Source organism: Tyto alba, unplaced genomic scaffold (genome assembly GCF_018691265.1).
Source record: "Tyto alba isolate M040663 unplaced genomic scaffold, T.alba_DEE_v4.0 Super-Scaffold_21, whole genome shotgun sequence".
Lineage (NCBI taxonomy): Eukaryota > Metazoa > Chordata > Aves > Strigiformes > Tytonidae > Tyto > Tyto alba.
In genome coordinates this window covers 14,198,864-14,222,880 of record NW_024881295.1, presented here as the reverse complement: position 1 = coordinate 14,222,880, position 24,017 = coordinate 14,198,864, and the positions used below count along the sequence as shown (strand labels likewise).

General features: G+C 37.3%; 1 protein-coding gene across 1 annotated transcript in view; it reads right to left on the bottom strand.

Moving 5' to 3' along the window:
* Nucleotides 1–19,264, bottom strand: part of SLC15A5 (solute carrier family 15 member 5) — a 33,503-nt gene extending 14,239 nt beyond the window's left edge. The window contains exons 1-6 of the mRNA XM_042795527.1: nucleotides 18,895–19,264; nucleotides 17,190–17,412; nucleotides 12,249–12,418; nucleotides 8,085–8,305; nucleotides 5,385–5,571; nucleotides 416–604 (exon numbers count right to left, since the gene is read on the bottom strand). Of these exons, the coding sequence (XP_042651461.1) occupies nucleotides 416–604; nucleotides 5,385–5,571; nucleotides 8,085–8,305; nucleotides 12,249–12,418; nucleotides 17,190–17,412; nucleotides 18,895–19,264 (1,360 nt within the window). The remainder of the gene's footprint in view (nucleotides 1–415; nucleotides 605–5,384; nucleotides 5,572–8,084; nucleotides 8,306–12,248; nucleotides 12,419–17,189; nucleotides 17,413–18,894) is intronic.
* Between the last annotated feature and the right edge of the window lie 4,753 nt (nucleotides 19,265–24,017).

Genomic DNA, 24,017 nt, shown 5'->3' with positions numbered 1-24,017 from the left:
TTCCATCTCAAGAAAATTATCACAGAAGAGTTCAGGTCAGAAGGGACCTCAGGAGCTCAGCTAGTCCAGCCCCACTGGGGCTTCAAGGTTCGGCTTCAAGAGCAGTCATGCATATGAGTCCAGAATCCCACCGCTCCGATCACCCCCCCGCTGAATGGTGCTTTGTGCACCACAGGGACCTGACTGGGCTGTGTTACCCTCCAGTTAATCTGGAACAATGTCATTGCTCACTCTGAGTTACAGCCAGCAAGACAAATTATGCTACTCTGAAACAGGTAAAGCACAGATCTGCTCATTAAGTCCGTGGAAGAGAGCCAGGGATAAAATATCAGATGACAGTAATTATTTTTAGGAAGCTGATATTATTCTCTGCAAATCAGGGCACTCTTGCTTTAGCCTATTAGATTCTACTTACAGGAGGGAGTTACCAAGGCTTCAGCTACTCCAAGTAGGATGTACTGAGGAGCTAAGTGGAAGCAAGGCATGGAGGAGACCAGGAGAACCTCCTCAGAAAGCGTCTGCTCCAACTGAGGGAAGTGTTTTCGGTGTATTTCAGAGAAGCCAGCAACCATCACGGAAAGTGCAGCAGATAACTGACCTACAACTGGGCAAACAGCACAAAGAGCATTTACCAAAGCTGTAGTTACAGGTTCATCATGTATTTAGAATGAAGCAAAGTCCTAGGAGACACAAAAGAAGCTTCCCCTTCCCTTCCCCCCCACCCCAGTACATCCTCTCTGGATGCATAAACATGAATAAAGAGTACTTGCTACACCACAAGCCTAACTCTAAATACATGGCAAAGGGACACCAGCTCAAAATTTAGGGATGTGGAATAAATGAAAGAGGAAAAACTTTTCTGAACAGCAAAATCACAAGAACTTTTTTGAAGGGGGAGGTAAGAAAGGAGGAGAGAAAGAAAATGCAGCAGAAAGAAAGAAGAAATAAGCATAGAGAAAAGAGAGGCCCTTCCAGAGGCTGAGTAGGAACAAGATTAACAAGCATGGGAAAATTCTCCTATTCAAGCATCAATAAGATTCTGAAATATACACATACACCATATGCTTTACCCATTTGTTTTCTATACAAAAAGAAGTAGCGCAGGCAGTTGAACACTGGATTTCTAAGGTTACTGGCCATGGTAGATGGGAAAGAAAAAGATCAACAGTGCATATCAAGCCTCAGAAGGTCAAGCATTCCTACATTTCCCCCTTCCCCTCCACTATGGAGTTCCCTTGAACTACTTTGAAAGTTTGTTGGATATTGCATTGCTGGACTGTTTAACATTTGAGGACGAGATGAGCTGCATTACTGGGAGAGATAGTCTCCAGCTTTCTAAGTGGTTACACATAAGCCATTGGACTACACTTGCCTCCTACCTTCTTCAGCTGTCCTAAAGCTGGATCCACAATACATTTCAATATATTACTGCACATGCAACACATGGAGTGTTACCACAAGCCTCAGTGGTGAGGCACAAGTACAAGTACTGCACAAGCGCACAGGACAGGAAAAAAATTCTGTATGTTTAGCCTCATAATGCAAGATAAAAGCTTCTAATAAACTCAGATGTATTTTAAACACTGCACACTTCATCACGCATTGCATAGAGGATATTATTTAAATGTATTATTTTATATTTCTTAATGTTGACAGTATGAAATGGTTGTAGCCTTTCAGAAAAACATAAAGAAAGCAAAGTTTACAAGTAAGTCTCCTGAATTTTGAAACGTTTATACTTCTGATGTTTTGAGCTCCCATTGATTTTGACTAAGTCTGTGATTCCTCAGCATTTCTAAGCTATAAAGTACAGGTGTGAGAATTTGGTTTCTTTTGACAGCTTTGGCTCAAGTACCTGGACTATGTCTTTCCACTTGTCTTACAAACCCTCTTGCCACTTCATGACCAGAAGTTGTTACACTTATTAGATTTGACATTGATGGTCAAAGGCTCTTGTTTCATATTATATTTGTAACATACATAAAGTTTGTGTGCTTGTCAGGACAGAAGAAGCAGAAAACTCATATAGCTAAGTGGCCTCAGGCTTGTTATGTTTTTGCATGCACCTGTGTTTCATCTCTCAGCAGCAAACACTCACACCCTTCTGCCAGCACAGTTTTCCTGCATTTTCACAAATTCAGATAATAACCCCCTCCACACACCTAACCTGAGGTTTGGAAGCTCTTCTGCTGTTAAGGCCCCTCTAGTGCCTAATAAGAACATCAATGAATTATTGCTTAAAAATTGATTACGGGAGGGAATTCAACAACATTTTCTAGCCAACACACCTTATCAAGGCCATGTATAAAGCCCTTAAGGAGCTTCTTATAATCTACAAAAGCAAGAGTTCTAGTAAATAATTGTGTTAGTACTAAAGAAACCTCAAGCAGTTCAATATTACTACACAGAGCTATATTTTAAGCATTTTCCTTACTAAAAGCCAAAACATTTCAGAAAAAGTAACCTCTGAATGCCCAACAATTGTAAGACATTATGTGGCAGAGGCAAAAACAGAGCCTTGGAGACCTGGTTTTCCTCCTACTTCTTCTCCCTTCAGTCTTCTTAAAACAAATGGTGTGGAATGACCATCTGAGACACTGGTTTTATAGGAAAACAGGGTGTTTTAGGAACATTTGGGGCTGATTCTAGGTCAAGGTTGTTCATATTATCTAGAGACTAAGGTTGTATTGGACCTTCATGATTCCTGATTTCATATTCCAAATAAAACAAGTAAAAAAGTTTTTATGGAATTAATACTTGTTCAAACTAGTATGACTTTTAGGGAGCAATGGTTATCATCAACTCCCAAATCACCTCAAATAGACACTGGATTGGAGGCTTGCTTTGTGTACTGTGTGGAGAGCTATTTTCTACATCACGTTTGGATGGAGTAAATCCCAGACTAATAAGACATTTCAGTATAATTGGGCATGAAGCATATTAGAGCCAGAATTTCTATGGCTCAGGTACTTCAGCTAGAGCCTCTTACCTGTAGCTGATGGACAGCTATCCAGCAGACACACACCTTCAGTTCTCTGCTGAATCTTCTATACTATTGACTAAGTCAAGCAGCATAAAATATAAAAAAAATCCCCCCAGAAACAACCAAACAAACAAAACCCACAAACAAACAACTATGAAACTGGAAAAACTCTAAGTTTACCAAATACTCATGTTTTTCATAAAGAAGTCCAAGTGCTCAATATGTTTGGGACACGATCTAAGTTTACATTAAGATTTTAATGATTTTTAGATCATACCTAATTTACAAATAGACCAACTATAGAGCAAGTAACAGATTACAGTTTTTATGTAGATCCTTATTACAGAGCAATCAGATATTTCAGTTCTACATTGTCTGTACGGTTCACCCTTGAAAACTGTTATACTTAACATACTGAAAGTTTCCAGAAAACTATTTAAATTTCTTCCTCTTACAAGACTTGAATTAAAATATAGTTATAGGTTGGCTTAACACCAACAGCCTATTTATATTTCCAATTTTGTTCCTGAAAATAATTGTGAACCTAATTAACTGTTGGCAAAAATACTGGCACTTAGAGGTCTGCCATATTTGCAGGTGCAGTCATATACTTGGATATCTAAAGCCATTGCATGTACTCACAGGTATTTTTATGCCTCAGGTAATTTATCACCCCTAACAGGAGGCTATTTAATAAATGAAGCTATTAAGAATAAACCACTGCATATATTCTACTGCTGTTCAACATAACAGGATAGAACATTAATACTAACTTGAAATTTCCATGGTTTTAAGGAAAATTATTATCTGAATGTGCTTTTTGTGTTTTAATGCAGATGTTATTTTAAAAACTAGGGTAATTGCAACCTGCTGCGTTATATGCATCTGGTTTGTATAAAACTTAATAACACTCTTAATTAGGCTAATTTAGTCAGATTAATACCTCTGTGTGTGTCAGTACTCACTGTGCTGCTTGCCATGGGGCACTGAATTAATAGTAGCACACTGAGAAAATAGTCGTTTATAAATATTTTTGTCTGAGGTTTGTAATGCAGGCTGGAAGATAAAAAATGTAGGAAAGTTTAATGAGAGTATCTACGAAAGGGAATAGTTTTAAGTGAACACAGAACAGAAGCTGTTTTTCTGGTAGTACCAGCTGTAGCTGATGTCAGAAGAGGATTGCAGAGGATCCTTCCAGATCCTAGAAAAGAAGAGGTTTGGGGATAAGGGGTAATAAAAAAAAAAAAAAAATTAAAAAAAAAAAAATCGCATCAGTATCAACAGAAGGAGGCCCAACTCCTACTAAAGCCATCATTACTTCTAGGCTGTGAATTTCTCTGAAATGAGTGCCAATACGCAAGCCTTAGCTTAAAATGCTCACTGTTGAAAACATTGGGACTCACAACAAAGACTTCTTTGTACCATTTCTATGAGAAAAAGATAATACTTCACCTCTGGAAATCCCTCGTTGATTTCCTTTAAGTGACTGTACAATAATGTATGTTTCAGTTTAGGATTTTAATAAATAAAATTACTAAACACCTGGACAATTATCTCATATTAGATATTCAAATGAAAACTAGTACTAGAGAGGAAAGCTGTACCTCTCTAAGTAACCTTCCACCTGTGAAAAGTTCATCCTGTTCAATGGTAACAGAAGTCCAGTGATATGTATCCATTTGTTTTATATAATTGTCTGCATGTTTTCTTTTGTTTGCTAAAACGACCTACTTCAGATACAGAATTAGACTAGATACTTTAGTTTCAGTTGAGATCCAACTGCTGAGTCTGGAATAAACTGTACTAGTGACAATACAATTTCCCTCTTATGAGCTGCGGTCCTAATCTCGATGCAGTTACAGCATAAAAAAATCAGAAAAAAACCAAAGCCTTCGTTCATAACCTAGTTATTTAAATCCAAACTCACCATTTTGAGCAAGGAACATTTCTTCAGCATCAGAGCACAACTAACTGAAGGACTCTTCCATCCCCAAAAAAGACGTTCAAAGTAAATTAACTTTCCAGAAGTTAAGGGATAAACAAACATATAGCACATAACCAAGTCAGAGTAAGTCTCAGGCATAAATGGTTAGTACCATTTCTCTCACCAATTCCTTAGGACGACTCCTAGTTATTTGTGAAGGTGTGTCAATTTTAAATTAGTCAGAAGAGTCTCAGTCTGTCCTACACAAAAGCTATGCATTTTTTCTTGATATCTAGTAGGTTTTTTCAGGACCATCTTTTCAACAATTCCTTTGAAACATATTCACCTCTGAGCATCATCCCCAAACAAGTCCATCTTAACTTTTATAGTCAGAAATAATCTCCATCAGCTACTGAAGTTACTCTTTCAAAACCAGAATACATATTATAAGTATAAACACATGTATTTTATACATACCAATGTAAATTGTTGGAGAGTGTTCAGTGTCCTTGGAACTAAAGAGACACGAGTTAATGCATTCCAAAATAGGAACAAGAATCAGTAGTGGCACGATGCTTATCACATTCATTGCTGCGACTGGCAAGACAAATCCACTGAAGTGCAAGTTGGAATTCATGGTTTGGAGATAATATCCTGAAGGAATCTATATTGAAGAATAAAACTCCACTCCATTAGTATAGCAAGTACCTTTCATGGATAAGATTTTTACTATATTTGGAAACTTCTCTAACTCTCTTCCTTCTGAAGAAGTCACAGTAAACCTAATATCTGCTGGTCAAAAGAAATGACCATTCACGATGAAAACCTTCCAGATAGTGACATTCTTGTTCTCTGCCAGAATGTAACATTTTCTTTCTATTTCATTTGCTCCTGAATTTAACAAATCTAAGCAGCAGCCCATGAGCTTCTTTGATCAGCCCTAGTTAGAGCTATCAGCCAATATACTAAACAGTTCTGCCTAACACTTTGGTCACTTCTCATACTGTTTAACAGAACAGAATTTTAGCATAGCAAGATGCAGAGTTATTTTGAATTTCTAATTGTGTGCTCAAGGTAGGAGTAATTTTTAGGACACTCTTTAAAAGCTACAGGGAATTAAGATTTGGCCATAGTCTTAGAACCAGCTTAATGTAACTGACAGCTATAGCGGCTACATGGAGGACTTCCTTCTGCTTCTGGGAATTGAAAACAGAAGAAAATGAATAACCAGATGAAGAACCCACCAGTCATCAGGGTATGAAATGGGGTAGATTTGTAAGACTGTCTCTCACTTCAAAAGCAGACAATTCATCCTGCTTGTGTGAGGCTTTACAGAAGATCTGTTGAGTTTATTAAAAAAAAAAAAAAAAAAAAAAAAAAAAATCACAATGGCTTCTACCGACAGATTTTTCAGCGTGTTTTTTTTGAGGAAGCTTGATTAACCAAGCATTGCAATTTCATGTGCATCAGGGAGTTATAATCCACTCCATTTTACAGACTGATGGGAAAAAAAGAGAGAGGTAACTTGAGCAATTTAGAGAGTACAGTCATGACAGAGCTGGATGTAGAACTGATTTCTTTATTTCTGTTTTTAGAGACTTCTAGATTCCTGCAGCATTCTGCATGGCTCTTCAACATGACTGATAATGCCAAATCCAGGTAGAATATTACTGCTTTAAAGCTGTCTGAAAATTAATGTATAGTTAGTAAATGAGCCTGTGTAGGGTTTCTCATCAATGGTTAAAGTCAATCCTACTCACTGGGATTCTGTTCAGTGCTAAGGAATTGGTCAAATGCTAGCTCTTAATAAAAATATTTTTCACCTACATTCCACTTCCAAAAGAAGACAGAAATTGTAAAAGGGTGAATAAATGGCAGCAGAACTAGGAAAGATCAGAATTGAGCCAAATTTTGTTGGTTCCTTCTTTCCACTGCCTACTGCAAATCAGAATCGACTTATTAGGATGAAAATATCATCAACATGAATCACAGACACTGAAAACTGTTAACTTAATAATATGGATAAAATACTATTAATCTTTACCAAAAAAATACCGATATATAGACTAGTCTAAGAAAGAGCCTTAAACTTACTGGAAATTCTGCCAAAGGAATAAAAGTCAACTCTTTCAGCAGTGCAAATAGTTTTATCTTTTCTAGATATATACCTGATTATTACAACCTTGATGCATGATATCTGGTTCATTTCCATCTGGTCATTAATGCATAGCCTAGGCCATACGTGTGCATTTGTTGGTTTGTGGTTTTTTTTTTGTTTGCTTGGGATTTTTTGTGCTTTTGGGGGTGGTGGGCAGGGAGGGAAGAGGAGAAAGAATGAGGCAGATGGATGGGAATGTAGGAGGATGGCAAGAGAGTATCAATAAAGCAGTATACACTACATATTTATAAGAATTTCCTTAAGCAGCATTTTAACACCAATAAGTAAAACTGAATTTCTGAGCCAGCTCATAAATTTGTTATTCTAGTTGCCAAAGGGTAAGCTACCTCAAACTTCTGCTTAGCCAGGATCATCCAGACAGAAATGAATCTGAAGGAATCATATCAGCTTAAGTAGCTTCTTGACACATTTACATTTATATAACATACATGCACTCAGAAGCATAAAGGACCCCATTGACTGACAGAGAGGCTGTGAAAGGACTGCTTCTTTCCAGAAATGGAAAGCCACCCATTTCTAGTTGAGGTACACCAGCCACATAATCCTGTCAAAACAGTAGGAGAAATATGCAACCAAAAGAACAAATAAAGATTTTTGTACCTCTCTCAAAAAGTGAGTGAACATTTAAGAGATTGGAAAATTACATTTTTTTTCAGAAGAATGTTGGGCCTGAGTCTCCAATAACTGCAACACAACAAGCTTGAGAAGCACAGGACTCTAGCACTAGATGTTTAAGCCAGTAAGGGTTCAGAGAAACTAGTAGCAAGCAGTCACACAAGCTCCTTAATGTGTCTTTACCAAGTCAATTTTACTTATTTGAAAAGATGAGAGGATATATCAAGGTATATTCTCAGGTAACTAAAACTACTCTGCAAGGTTACTCTCTGGTAAAGTGATGGTTAAAAAAAAGTACCTGCCTAGAGACACAGTAGTGACACAGTACTGTGACACATGTCACAGTATATTTCAAGCTTTTTTTTTAAAAGCTGTGTACTCACCTGCATAATACATGTTCTGTATAGAATTTGGAAGGCAAACAACGGGAAGAGCCTGGCGAGTGACTTTGTGCTTTCCACCTGAGTTTCACTGTACTGACCACCATAGTTTTCCTTGGCATGATCTAGCCAGTTTGTCACACCTCCACTAAAGTAGCGATATCGCACACAACACGTTTTCAGTGCACTAGCAATTACCCCGAAAGTTGTCAGCAGGGAACTGTCTGCAAACAGAGATATTAGACATTGGTATGTTTTCACTTGCTGCCAAAAGAAACAAGACAGACAAAACACTTTGGGAGGGAAAATACAACCTGATATATTAATGTTTATGTCTTTTTTTGGGGAGAGGGAAGGCAACAACAGACTAGATTTGTTTCACAACATTCTTTTTTTTGGAAGGCAGTTAGTTCACAACCTAATTGTTACAAAAGCAATCCAGCCCAAAATCCACACAGAAAAGTGCCTTTTGCTAGTTAACACACCACAACAATTTGTTGCTGTGGCTGAGCAGGTAAAGTATTACTTTCCTTTGCTTTTGCTTTCTATTTGAGCTTAGTTTTTAATTCAAGACAGTACTGAAATATTGCATATCTGCTGAAGTCCAGCAGCAAAGAAAGGGAAGTAGTGAAGTGAAAAAGAAGAGAGTTTAAAAGAGGGCTGATGAGATAAGAGAATTTTCATGGATGTATTTCAAAGCCAGAAGTATTATCTCTGGACTTCTGAGTAGCATGCCATGGCAGAGGAGAAGTTTCCAATCTAGTATTTGGCATATAAAACTTGCTCACTGGTTACTGGGTTCAGAAATTGCTAACTTAGTTCTCAGACTCAAAGGAAATGGAAGTAAAACATGGAAATCTGTTAGCTTCAGGCTTGGGTATGCAGATTCATTTACCTTTCCTAAATTGCCATCCATGCAAACAGGGGTTATAGCACTTCTCTGCTTTTCTGAGTGTTGAAGCACTACAATAACTTGGGTATCTCTAAAGAAATATATTCCAAAAACTAAGGTGAACCCAGATTGCAGGGGGGAAAATGTCTCCCTACTATCACTGGTAAGGAAATTATTTTCTAGAAGTATCCATTGACACCTATTGGAAGCACTTGCTCTGGAGTACTAAGAAAGTGCACTTTATTAGATAGCCTCATATTTAAAACTATCTGGCTGTTTAGCATTAACCTGTAAACTGTTTGCACTAATGAATAAAATCTGAAATAGCATATCAAAACCTGCAAACACAGAGAGTTGGTACAGTTTTTATTGTTCTGTATGACTGTATTAGGCAATTATTCTTACCACTCACCATAAGTGATGTTTAAGCTTAGGATCTAGACTATTTCAAGAACAAATCTGAAGACTAAAAGAACAATCTGCAGACTTCCAGAGTGACTTGACTAAGAAGCTAACCAGAAAACAAGTGGGACTTGGGGCTTTTATCAAAGCAGAGATATTTTCAGAAATAAAAAGAAGGTAGCAGAAAAGTCAGTACCCATTCAACTCATTGGCAAACAGCAGAGCTAGCAATTACATGTTTTAGGTCAGAGTGATAATCTTTTGCTTCGCTCTATGCTAGAGGGTGGACATTGGCAAAGAAGGAATGAAAAGCAGGAATGTGGTGTTATTGGTCTAGAAGGGTTTGAACCCAGTCAGCGTTGAAATTGGAAGGTGAAGAGTTTCCCATGACAAGACCAGAAAATAGCTCAACAAAGCAGCAATATGGCTGTGTCCTTGTTTAGTGACCCAGTCTCAAAGATGGTCATGGCCATCTTCTTTCCTTTGGAATGGAAGATGTTGGACAGACCACTTGTTACTCTCACTGACAAGAGACTAAAATACACAACAATTCCTAACATTTCCCTGCCTTTCCTAATGGATCATCTGAGGTCCTCTTTAATATAATTTCAGTCAACTATCTAGGAAGCATTATTTTGTATAAGGCAAAACAGATCTACAAAAACTACATTATTTGTGTTTCTTGGCATGGAATTCCAGCAGATTATAAAATCTAGTAAACTAGAAAGATAAAGCTGCTTGAAGTTGTAGTTCAGAATGGATCTTGAATGATACGCAGACCTAATCAAGATCAAGAGGATTTTGCCAGTGATGTAGTTAGAATAAGTATCTCATCCTTTCTTTAAAAGAAAAGAATTAGACCCCACAGGCCTCCATAGTGGTAAATTCTTCAGATGACAAATCTGATCAGCTAGTAAGAGACATGTTTAAAAGCATAAATATTTATATCAGTGCACATTGTGTAGATCAACATCATATACTTGATACTTGTATTTCTAATGTTTTCTTAAAAAAATAAAAATATATTTTTATAGATAATAAATTACAACTTTCAGAAAGTGATTTTCCTTCTTCTTTATACTACAGCCCTCAGCTGTAATGTTCTGCTACTTTGACCTTGATCTAATCATTAATATCTATGCTACTTAATTACAATAAAAAGCCTACATTGTACCCTAGATGGTAGGTACACATTTTTGACTCATCTCTGGTCACCTGCCAGTCCTCAGAATTATAGCAGTTGGAAGAAATGCAAATGAAGTCCATGCTTGACAGCTAAACATAATTGAATGCATGATCCATTTTTGAAGAGTTACCTTAAAATTAAAAAAAAAAAAGGCAGCATATATAAAAATCATTTAAGGTCACCTATAGATTTGAATTACAGTTCTGAAGAATTTCCAATTTCATCATCCCACTGGAAGGTACAAAGTATATTAGCTTTTATTTTGACTAAGAATATGAAAAACTGCAGATATTAGTGTAAAGATTGGCATTCTGCAAATACTTGGAAAAATATATGATAAATTAAACAACACTCATAGGGAAAAATACTTGATACCAAAATAATACTCTGCTACTTTTGTTGATGGCCAAGATAGACATAATCCACAAATGTATATTATTCCACTTAGTGGAATTAAACTAGTTAGATGATATACTACAAATTTAGTCCATATGAAATAGTTCAGCTCAGGGATGGATACTAAAGAATCTTTTTATCTTCTCAGGTTGTAAAATCTGTAGTGAGCCCCAGCGAGCCAGACAGCCACCGTTCTCTCCATATGAAGCTGGCTCATTTGATGCTAGTCTTTGCAGACCTTGGCTGCACGTTATCATAAGGTTTCTGGGGCACTGTGTCAGAGATGCATTTTGTTTGGCTCTATTTGTTTTGAACAAACCTCTCTAGTGATGTCCTCACTATAATATTCCCAGGCATTTGGTTTATGCATTCCCTCACTGCTAATATATTTTTGCTTAGATTATATTTATAACAAAAATACTGAAATAACAACTTGCTTTCAGTTTCTGGGTTCTATTGGAAAAAGAATACAGCAAAGTTTGGGCACCTAAAGCCTTTCTCAGGTCAGCTGGGCTCCACTTATATTTCTGTGCTTGGTCATTGGAGAGGGCTAGTAGCCATCAAATGATTTTGTAGAGCTCAGGTACTAACTGGTGAGGCCACAGAAGTGTAAGAACTTCTGTTCTAAAATATCTGCACAGTCTGCATAGGAACTGTTTAGAGCTATTCAGTATTTCTAGTTATTTTCAAATGTGTAAAAACACTTGATATTGTATAAGGAAGTACATTGAAGTAACAATAAGCATCAGATGTTCTGAAAGGTAAAGGCATTATAAAACTACTTTGCTACTAGTGCATATTCCTGCTTAACTATCTAACTACGTTGCTTGGCTGCCCATGTGCAAGTTCAGGTGAAGCAATGGAGTACACTTAAGGGAGAATACATGAAGTGTGTTTGATGCCTTAGGATAGGCACAAACTCTGCTTCAACTGACCAAAACACATCAGGCATAAGTTGAACCAAACATGACAAAATGTAGTCCACCAACAACATGCATATTATACCTCTTCCTGCACAGGAAAATGCTTTGACACATGCCTTGACATGACAGAAAATCTAAAAAAATTTACCAGAGGCTGTTTTGCACTTTTTCAGCCTATCCAGAATCTCCAGGTCTATCTTTACAGAGGATGGATGTTGTCTCTTACACACAGACTTTGCAGAGCTAAAACCCAAGTATCTCCAACCAAACAAGGCAGTGTTGTGGAAGAACTCGGTTGGATATGCAAGTTGATCTCTTCTTTGAAAGTAATCCCTAAAGGTATTTCCTAAGATATAGTTGCCTCTTACCTGGTTTGGGTTTGTAAATCATTTCACCCCGCACCATGTGAATTGTGATCATAGCCATAAGCACGGACACAAGTGGAATAAGAAAGCCGAGGTTCCTGGCCACAGACTGCTGGATATAAGAAATGCTGACAAAGACAACTGCTGAGTTTAAGTTAACCAGCCAATAAAACCTAGTACACAGAGACAGGAAAGAGAATACAGAAGATTAAAACATCAAATTAAAGGCATGGTAAGCATAGCAAGCATGGACAGCATGAGTACTGTGTACATGTTGACAAAGCAATTAACATCAAATTTCACTTGGATGCCTCAGCTCCAAGACGTATATGATTAAAGTAACTGTACTAAGGTAGTAGAGCTGAACAAATTAACAATCTAATACTGGAAATGTTCTTATAGATCAGACTAATTGGATACATCAATATTTATCATTTACACATTTAATAGCTGATAACATAAGTTTTGTGTATGCAATATCATCAAATCACATACGTTAAGCTTAACAGAGAAATATCTTAATGCCACCATCCCTTGTTCAAGAAACGTTAGATATATCAGAAGGGATGGCTTTTCCACTAGTTGCAAGACCCAGGTTGAATTTTTGTTGGTTTCTGGAAATATCTTGATAAGGAGGTTCCCCAACATAATTTGCTTTGAGACTGCCTTTGGCAGTAGAGGTAATTCCCAAGTAAGTGCTGGGCAACCCCCAAAAAATAGAAAATGACAAAACAAAGCACTTCCCTGGTCAGATGCAAAAGGATAACTACCTGTTTGCTTTATCCTAGCAAATGAGTTTATACCTGCACAGTTAGAAGTATATTGTCACCACATTTTTTTTTCCTTGGATTCTGACTCCTACATAACACATTAAATCATGAGTTCTTCTAAAATTCAGCTTTTTCAAGAATTAATTATATAGGTATTAATTAAAGTGAAATATAAGTGAAACAAAATGTACTGCTTATTCTTCTGCTGCATAGCCCTCTTTTCACAAGTGACCAATTTTTGCCATTCATAATTACAAGTGTTTCCGTTATAACCCCTCTAAGGTGTTCCACTTACACTGTTCTTCAGGCCACTTGTACTGTCTTTTTGCTTTGAGCAGAGCTTTAACCAAGGTTTCGCTTAAAACATAACTCTCACACAAAACAGGGATTTGAGGCTACAGAGCAGACCCGATGAATATTCAGCATCTCAGAGTAGAGAGACCAGATTTAGCAAGGACCTGCTTTGTTGGAGTCATTTTCCAAAAATATTAACTGTTAGGGATCAGTATGATACTTAATTTGAAGAGTCAGAGTCAGTCATTCAGCAATTTTTGCTTCAGATTTTATTCTGGCCTGCAGACTTAGACTTTGAAATGTTAAGTGAAGAATTTTAACTTTGACTAAACTTTCAAGTTCCAAGTTGGCTTTAAAGATGACAATTGTATTTTAAACAAAGAAAAGGGATCACTAATGGAGTAGTATTACCTCAATATATCACAGATTATATTTTGTAAGCAACTACAAGAGGAGATTCTTTCACCTTTGCTGAAACCTTAGCAAAATTGCTTAATTTAAAGGTGAAATATACATTGATACAGAATTATACAGATTAATATATATTGCTTAAGGAAGAAAAGCTTGCTTTCTTGTCTGGTGCCACTTCTGCTGCATGTATGTTATTTGGACTTGAGTATTTATGTCTCCCAATACATCTAGAATTACATACTCAACAATAAAAGAAAAATCAACATGTTGTAGCAGACGAATTATCCCTCAACAATCCAACTCCCAAGCTTTCCAGATTGATTCCTCCTCAACTGCAAATGAGTGGGTATGGCAGGAATGAAGTATCAGACTACCATTTTAGCTCCCTGTACCAGCAATCACAGCAAAATCTTTTGAGCTGAAAATCCTAAAAGGGGGATTGTAAGCCTCTCTTGACACTTAGGAGACTTCCTCAACCCCATTTCATTAATTTAAAATGACTTCTAAGTGGTCTGCCGTAATTGACAAGAAAAAACATGGTCATATTGCAAGTTACAGTATTGAAGGGCCTGCTGTATTCCTTCCACTTGTTCTGACATTGCCCATTACATCATATCTAGTTAGTGCCAATAAAGCAAAATATTTATCATGGCAGAAGTACGGACCTTGGTAATGCTACTCAGGTCTCTTTGGTGAAAGACAGCACTCTCCCCCTGTTAGAGGATGGGAGATGACCACAGGCTGTGCAGCAGTGGGCATGGGAATGTGCTTATGCAGCTTGCCTCGCAGGACCCAGGGCAAGCGGCAGAAGAAAAATCACGTACTCCAGCAGGGCAAAGTCAGCACTGCCGGGAGCCACGCAGCCACAGCCACCTGGGAACCAGCAAGGACACGCACAGCAGTGAGCTCTCCTGCTTTGGGCATTCCTCTGATGCCACACCAAGGCATGGTCGAGGTTCCAAACCAATTACTGTTTCCTTTCAGTAATTTACATTTTCAGGAGATGATACTCAACAGAATCATGGACTCCTCCCCTCCACTGAAAGCAGCCTCTAGGCACTTTGGAATGATATATAATATATATATATATATATATATTTATATAAGGGGAAAGGGAGAAGGAGGGAAAGGGGAAAGGGGAAAGGGGAAAGGGGAAAGGGGAAAGGGGAAAGGGGAAAGGGGAAAGGGGAAAGGGGAAAGGGGAAAGGGGAAAGGGGAAAGGGGAAAGGGGAAAGGGGAAAGGGGAAAGGGGAAAGGGGAAAGGGGAAAGGGGAAAGGGGAAAGGGGAAAGGGGAAAGGGGAAAGGGGAAAGGGGAAAGGGGAAAGGGGAAAGGGGAAAGGGGAAAGGGGAAAGGGGAAAGGGAGGGGAGCCCGGTCCTTTGTTCTCTGCAATTTTTTTACAGTAGATCAGTAAGACAAGACACAACACTGCTAACTCTCATTCCTAGTCAGGATCATACCCTTCGCTCTCACTCTCTGCTTCCATAGACTGAATTTACTTCTGCTGCAAAAATAGTACCAGTCCTTAACCTTAGAAAAGCAGAAGTCTTTAAGGAAACAGTCCAGCAGAATCCAAGTTCCTTCTTCACTCAGCACTGGTATATTCTGTTTCTTTAAAAGGTCAGAGTCATAGTTCATACTAGAGGTTAGAATCAGGCCCTAGATGTGCAAAGCAATCTTCTTCAAGGATTGAATTAGACAACAGATAATGACAGGGTCTTTTAACCCAATCTTTAACCCAATTCTGATTGTTTAAATAGAACTTGGCTAAGAACACACAAACTCATCAAGAGTATGCAACCATCTCATTTTACGGTATTTTAAAATTCAATCCTGTGACAAGCACATACCAAGAGAAAACACCTTACCAAGAAAAACTGATTATAATCTCATTAAAACCTCTCAGAATAAGAAAGCTAAAAATGGAACATACATTTTTTAAATCTTGAGATTGCACTCATACAGCCCCTCCTTGGATTCCATTGCAAAAATTATTAATTTTTTTTTCTAATCGCACATGTGCCTTTCTTGATATTTCCAAAGTTCCAAGAACTGACCTATTTGGATTCCCCCAAGGAACTTTTTATTCGTATTATATCTCCTTTGTAATCAACACTGAGAAATGTCACTTTGATTAAACACAATTCTGAATGGCTAAGACCACAGTACAATAAATTCTCCAGAGCTATCTTTCAGAACAACTGATTGCTCTCAAGTCCTAATCCCCCAGAGTCTTATTTAATCAAAATGATGTTGCTAATTAAGGATTAAAACTCAGAATAGAGTAAAAAGGAATATTTTTTTTTTTTTTTCTTTCATATGGGCAGGTCAAGGAGGCAGAATCTGCTCTAAGGAACTAAACAGTCTCATCCACCTTTACTAAAGCTGCCTTATTCACTGAAGTTTGGATTTAATTCAAAACTCTTTGATATTAACATAATTGGAGGAAAAAAGAATAGCCAGAAGAGACATCCCCAAAGGAGGAGATACCCGATTCACTAAGATCTTCATTGATTCTTTGGCATTGCATTGTTAATATGCAAATGTGCACAGTTTTTATTTTAATAACTATGCATGTATAGGGAGAGAAAAGGGGGGAAGTTTAGGGGCTTATTTCACCCTGCCTTGAAGCAGGAATCTGGAGGTTCCCACTGTGACTTTGATCCTCACTCCACAGTTTAACCAGAAAGTACAGGTGAATGTATATAGCACTCTCTATAGTACTACAGAAGTGGTAAATAAAGGTAAACAGATAATCAAAAAATTACCTCACTGACACACTAAAAAGAGAAATAGTTGATATGAAAAAAAAAAAAAAAGATAAGAACCATTTTTGGAGTATTTTTTCCTCAAAGTTTTCTTTAAAGATTTAAAATATTTAAACCAAAACACAAATGTCAAGTGGTTTATTTGATGCCAAAACTTCACAGTAACAGAGCAAAAACAATACAGTAGATCCCTACCACTGATCTTAGCATTTAGAGATTACCAGCAATCCCTAGTTCCAGCAAACCAGCACACTCTACTGCTGCCTGTCATTGCTAAAAATTTACTCTGATGTAAAATCTAATATATCATTGAATTTTGCCATTGTTAGTTAGGGAGTAACAGTAAAATATCCTAAAGGGATAGCCATGTTAAAGATAGAAAGCCAAATGGAATATGTCCTAACAGCAACGAGGTTGTCAAGTCTTAGAGCATTTGGGCAAATCAGTTCATCCTAATTCTGACTGATGATTTCTGTAGGAGGCCAAAACAGATGATCACTTACTGGTCCTAGCAAAAGGAAAAATTCAGAAAAAAATTTTACAGAAATTCTTGAAAACTATTCCAAAATCTCAGTGTTTTGCAGTTAAAAACAAAACTTGAAACCCACCATCTGTAGAAAATGCCTTGTAAGTCTGCAGTGAATTTCAAGGCAATGCTCTATCATCCCCAACTGATATTTAGCTGACATTAAGTTACCAACCAGTTGAAAAAAGAAAGAAGCTCCTTCGGTCCACAGTCCTCAAGGTTGTATGCACTTAATGGGCAAACTATAGCTCTTATGCCTCCTATTCCCAGACTAGCTGTGAGTAGGGCAAAGTAGAATACTATTTTCTGCTCCCTTTTGGTTAGCGTATGAAGAATATGTCGTCTGTCAATGTAAATATCTTCAAAGGGGAATGCAACAACAGGTAATAGCGCTGTGCCTGGAATTGGAAAGAAAGTGGTCATTTGAAGTGGATTAGAATCAGACTGATGAATAAGACATATTTTTTTAAGCAGTTATATTGAAAAGACAGATGAAAAATCAAAGATACAGAAGAGTGCAAAGAGGGAGAGTCTTAACCGTGTAGAGAGGCAGAACCTGTCTGGATGTCACTATATATAGTAAGGCAAGACCACTAAGGGCCTCCAAATAAGCAATATTCCTCTGAAATGCTTGTAAGGATTCAGGTTCTTCAATCAACGAAAGAGCTCACTCTGGAAATGTGGCTCCTCTCACGGGACTTCCCCATTGTCTGTGTATAGAGGGCAGCAGCTTTCCACTTGCCAGAGGGCACCAGCTAAAACGTGTAACATCACTTGATGAACTACCAATCAACCAAAAAAAAAAAAAAAAAAACCAAACCTCATGGTGGACTGTAGTCTTTTTTGCATCTTCTTTAAGTTCCAGAATTATAATAGGAATCATAATTTAATGGGCAAATTCCCAAAACATTGTGGAAAACGTTCTTGTTTTCTGCTGCAGCTTCATGGAAAATAAATTATTTTTTAGAAACTTTACCTATAGAAACACTGCCATGAACTGCATTTACCACCTCTAGTCTGCAAAGCCAGTCTTTCAGATTTAATCAGCTACAGATTCTCCAAGTTACAATCGGAGACTAAACTCAGAATATATTGATGTGTCAACACCACTACCATTAGCCATGACTAAGATTACAACTGTGAATCAAACCCAAATATATCAGGAATGTGTAATGATCTATCATAAAAAAAAAAAAAAAAAAAAAAGTTCTAGTTAAAATGATTCCCCAATACATCAAATTCTGTTTGTGTCACCACTCTTCTACTTTAAGATGCATTGAAAGGGCAAGTGGCAGAAGGAGATGCCAAACTAGAAGCCCATGGGAGAAACAGTGGAACATAATAGCAATCCTTTTTCCAGGGTGTTTGCACAATGGTTTTGTAATCCACTTAAGAACATTTCAGGAATGACTTTGATTTTTAACTTGCTTTGTTGCATGGTCAAATAACAACATGTCTGGCTATTGCAGAAATCAGACTTACTTATGCTCAACAACTGGTCCAAGTAAAAAGTATTTCTGTCAGCTTGGTTTAAGTTGACAGAATAAGCACCAGCTGTGAGATGCACTAATTGCTATAGAACAGTCACACTTAGTTAGAACAGTGCTTTTATGTAAAATATCTTCAGTCTAACACGTGGGGAAGGTCCAGAATGTGTTAACAGAAATCAGGCTCTTGATACAGGTATTAGGATACAACCTCTCTACTTTAAGCAGAGTGTGTTTGTACTAGTATGTGCTTAAATACGTCTTTCCCTCTTGTCCAAATACAAGTCATATACCTTTACATACAAAATTGTTAGATTTCAAACACAGTGCTCAGTGATGCATTTCTGCAACAGAATTACTAAAACATGAAATAGTCACCAAGGTGTCACCTACCCAGCAAGTGTAGAAACATGCAGATGCACACAAGCTTGATCCTCCCCACAGAGCATTCGGCAAGCCAGCCAACCAGCACTGGCGTCAGCATGGAGGTGCCCACGAAGCACATATTGACAATAGCTGCCTGGTGGTTGCGATAGCCAAGTTTGGCAGTGCAGAAGAGGATCATGTTGCAGACGATGCCAAAGAATGTGAACCTCTCACACAGCTCCACCAGCAGCACACAAATAGCCTCCTGGAGTTTCTTCTCGGATTGAGACAGGTTTCCAGCGTGGTTGCCTCTGCCAGATAATGCTCTTTGCTCCTTCCCAGGTGTCTGGTTCAAAAGTTGCTTCTCTTCCATATCTCTTGTGTCTGCACCAGGCATGCTTGTCTTTTTTGAGTATGACCGACTACAGCAGCTAAAGTTACAGGTATACTTCTGCTCTCCTCCACTGTACTTAGCAAACTGGTAAGACTCTCGCTTTGAATTCCACACTTCACTACTACAAATTCTTAGGGCACCTGTCACTTTTGTGACATTACATGTAAGATCAAAGAGGATTAAAAAGATAAAATAAAAAAAAAAAAAATCAAACAGCTATATCAACATTTTATCTTCTGAATTTAGCAACATTCAGGAACTCAACCAGTTTATTCAACTGGTCTTTTTGAGAGTGAACAAGATTTTTCCCCAGAATTATATTACCTATTAAATTATATGAATCCAATACTGTATGTGCAACTCACTCTGTATATTAAAGATAAAGCTTTAAATCCACATGAAATATAACATTTTCAGCAGGATTCAAATAATAGATCAAGAAAATAATTTGGTTAAAATAATCTGATACTTTAATTAGGCAACAAGTGAAAAAACTGAAATCAAAGATAAAGAGGACTTTTTTTTTTTTAAGGTTAACAATATCTAATCATTATTACATTTCTTCTTACTTTTGGTTGAAATTCAGATAAAGTTAATTATAAAAATAAGTAATGCTACTACATTGAACTTCAAACAAGTTTTAAAATAAAGGAAGTTGAATGTGTTAGCAAAGAAAAAAAAAAAGCAATCTAAAAGAAACCTAAGCCAAAACTGTTTCTTAAATCAGATATTGCACCATAGCTACAATGCATCATAAGGGGCAGAGGCACAGATGATGTATTCTCTCATATCAACCAAAACCCTTTACAAACTTGAAAGGAAACTAGGAAGAGCCAAACTTATCAGGCTTTATAACGTACCCGCTACCTTATCCACAGAGAAGTTTGTTGATTTCCCAGGTCAGTTTCTCCATTTTGTGGAGCTCCTTAAGATCACTCACACCTGTTCAAAATACTCCCAGCTAAGATTGAGAAGCATTGAGCATTTATTTTGCACAAACATAAATGCATACACGTTACAAGGCAGTGTTAAATCAGTTCTGCTTCTCTAAATAGAGTTCTCAGTGCCTCTGGTGGCATTTTTTGAGACATAGGCTCTGCTATTTGTTTCCATCTGTCCATATAACTACTCAAATTTTACCTCTTCAGATCTATTTAGTATATGAGAATTCCTACATCGCAAACCAGATGCACAATAGGATATAACCAGGATGCATAAAGATAGATTCCAAGATTACCTCAAAAAAAAAAAAAAAAAAAAAAAAGCAATTGTGATTCAAACACAAAGCCTAGAATTTCTGAAGCTTAAATTTGAGTAGCAATACATTGCTATCTAAAATAATTCTGAAATATATATATATTTTAATCTAGCATGACTTTAAAACAAGAACTCAGAAAACAAAGAATTTATAGTTTTCAGAGATGTCCAGTTGGGGACGAAAATGGCTGTGACTTGTAGCATGCCAAGAACTATTTTTGTCTTCTGATCTATGATAGCTAAAATGATCTTCATTTGGACAAAACAATGAGAGAAATCCAAACTAGAAATCACTTATGACTCAATTTAGCTTCTCCATCAAAGCCTAATGAAGGCAATCCCAAATCAAAACAGGACAGATAACAGAATTTTAACTAAAAGGCACATATATCTTCTGTTACATGAAGTTACTCTTACGTAACTTTTTTTTTTTTTTTTTTTTTTAAGGAAATATAAATGTATTTTAGAATCAGGCAGAAAACATCAGGATAAATACACTCTTGCTCCTATAGACATTTCAGTGTAAAATAGTCTGTTTTCCTACAAATTATTTTTCTTTATAGAGTGCAAAGTTTACCTGTTCTCATGTGTGCTAGCAATTCAAAGTGTATCATATCATGGGAACCAGTAGAGACAGCACAGTTACTAGCTAGGATAGCTGTATCTTAGTTCTCAGGTGGTTTCATTTACCCTAATTTTGGGTTGCAAAGTAGAGAAAATGAATGATTGACTGAGCCTTATAAATGCCATAGGAAAGAGAAGGTGGGTGACTTTCATTATTACCTTTGAATTGCCTTTGCATGTGGCTAATATGGGTGTGGTGGTTATGATAGTCACAGATCACAATCAGTACATGAGTTAATATGCTCAATGCTAAGAGAATATATGATTTCATGTAACAATATTATCTTTATTGATTTATATTTTTAATCACTTCTGCAGCAGTTATCAGTGGTCTATCTAATTACTTAACATGGTTTTAGTTGAATTCTAGTTGAATCACCTGGCACTCACTTGGTTTATTCTTAATACACAAGGTAGTAGGACTGCATAATGCCTGATGAAAAACTCTATTATTTGTATTAACATATGTAGAGCTTTATATATACTGAAGCAGCTAGAAACTAGCTGCACCAAATAACTGCTATTTCAAAATCCAGTCCCTATACAGGACTCTGTATATCTTTTTAAACAAATCTTCTTTAAAGGATTGCTCTCAAAATGGGACAATCAGATCTTGGAGGGAAGTTTATAAAAATGACAGTGTCAGCTCACTAGAGGTCTGGCCACTAATAAAAGAGTTGCTATTTGGTGGCCTGTCACCCAAGGTAGAAGGTTACTTCTGCAAGTGAATTACGTTGGGCAGGTTGGAACTGAAATTTTCTCCTATTTTTTTCTGACAAGTGACAGTTGTCAGTGTTTTTATTATGGGTAAAATTTATTGCAATTGAAGAAGCAGAATTTTAGTGTCCAGCATAACGGTTCCCCTGGCTAAAAGGTAGTACTGGCTCTAAACCTCTGTTTATACTCTAGAAGGGTCAGCCTCTCTAATGTTTTAGCAAATCTACTTCAGCTTTAATCTTACTCTTTTAAAGGACATGTGAGAGGTGTTACCCTTCATCGTAGCAGCAGCTGTGGTTCCTGCTAAATATCTAGGGCAGAAACAGAATTGACATGGACAAGACTGACAATGCAACACAACAATTTTGACACTGTAAATAAAAAATTACATGGGTCAAATCATTCTAATTAGCACCACGATTCCCATTAATTTGCATGGGTTGAGAAGTTAGCTCAATGACCACTGACATGAGAACTGCAATTTCAAAGTCAGAAGAAAGGCAGAGCAAAAGCTCTGGGTGAGAACATTGCCAAACAGGGTCAAACATGCCTGGGGTTTGATGCTTGACAATTTAAACACAAGTCCAAGGTGGTAGGTTGAGCAGGCAGCCACAGTAAAGAAACACAACACAGCTCAAAGCTGGATGACAGAAAGGGAGAAAGCAGGAAAAAGCTGCAAAGGCAAGTTTGGAGGAATGCTTCTGGCACCAAGTGTCTTGCTACAGCTCCAGGTGACTAATTAGAAGAGTTACAAGGTTAGTGACAGAAAGATGTGGTAAAAGCACAGGCTAAGACTAGATTTCATGATTTGCAAAATCGCCACTTTAATTTACTTCTCTTATGCGTGTGAGAAATGCTCAGTTTAACACATAATAGCAGCCCAGGTTTGATCCCTGCAGGCGTCCTTCAGCAAGGGCAGCTAACCACCACTTTCTGCAGGTACTGCCAGCTTTCATCGAGCGCAACGTGTGGCCTCAAAGGGTCAGGCACTTTGGTGTTAGGTATATCCTCTCTTTTTTTCCTTCCCTGCAGGTACATCTATAGCAGGGGAAAAATCAACAAATGCAAATTACCAGTCTTTTGAGGCATAAATACTAGAAGCTGTGGTCTTGTACAGGTTGGAGATAATTTGCCACTTGTGAATGCTCCACAGGACTTCAGAATAGCTGTAAGGACAGAGTTTAATTGTAGAAAAGGTAAAGCACAGATTGCCATTTAAAAAAATACATTTCACTTCCAGTATGAACTTTGTCTTTTTCTGTCAACTTTTTTGTTCTTTTTTGTCCCTTTTTTTCTCATCTTAATTTAAGTGCCACTTTGGACAATGTCTTGTTTCTTATGTCCTATGTCCTATTTCGCAGGTGAATAATGAAAGTTCTTCTATTTAAAATGCTACCTCAGACAACCACTTTAGCTATTCCTTCACTGCCTGTCACTGCAGTCAGAGTAGTTTGGCTGCTGTGCAGATAGCCTTGAATCAGAACTGGGACAGAATAAAACAGTGCTTCTTTTGCAGGTCACAGGATTGGAAACCCATATCTGATGCTTATGAAAAGCTTCATCAGCATCAGTAAAAATGTTGACTAATATTTGTTTGACTACACATCAGATGAATAAATACATGCAAATCCCAAGTGCTATGTGAATCATGTAAACGGTCGATTAAGAAACCGAAATGTAATCATTGGGATGTTGAGAAAGCTTATTTGTAAAATCTGTTAGATTAGCAAACCTACCCAAATAAAATTGTTTTATATTTTATAAAGATCTATTAAATGTTATAAAAGTACACATTGAAGCTGAAAAATAGCATCTATGAAATAATCAGCTATTAAAATTACTGATTATATGAGTTCTGGGACTCTGGTACCATACTGAGTGTCAATAATTGTATTCTCACTTTCGTAAGCATTCTTGCAAAACCTTCCACCCTTTAGCCAGATGTAAGCAGGAACCTTAGCCCAATTCTGCCTTGCTGCAGGATAGATGTAACGTCTGTCTTGTTCCATGGCAACTTTTGTCTGTGAAAGTGCAAGACCAGGGTGAGACTTTTAATTCAGGGAAAAGCTGTATTTTAAGAACTATATTTGTTTATTTTTCCTTGTGTAGTGATAATTAAAAATTATGTGGGCAAGACATTTTCTTCTTCGTTCTTCTG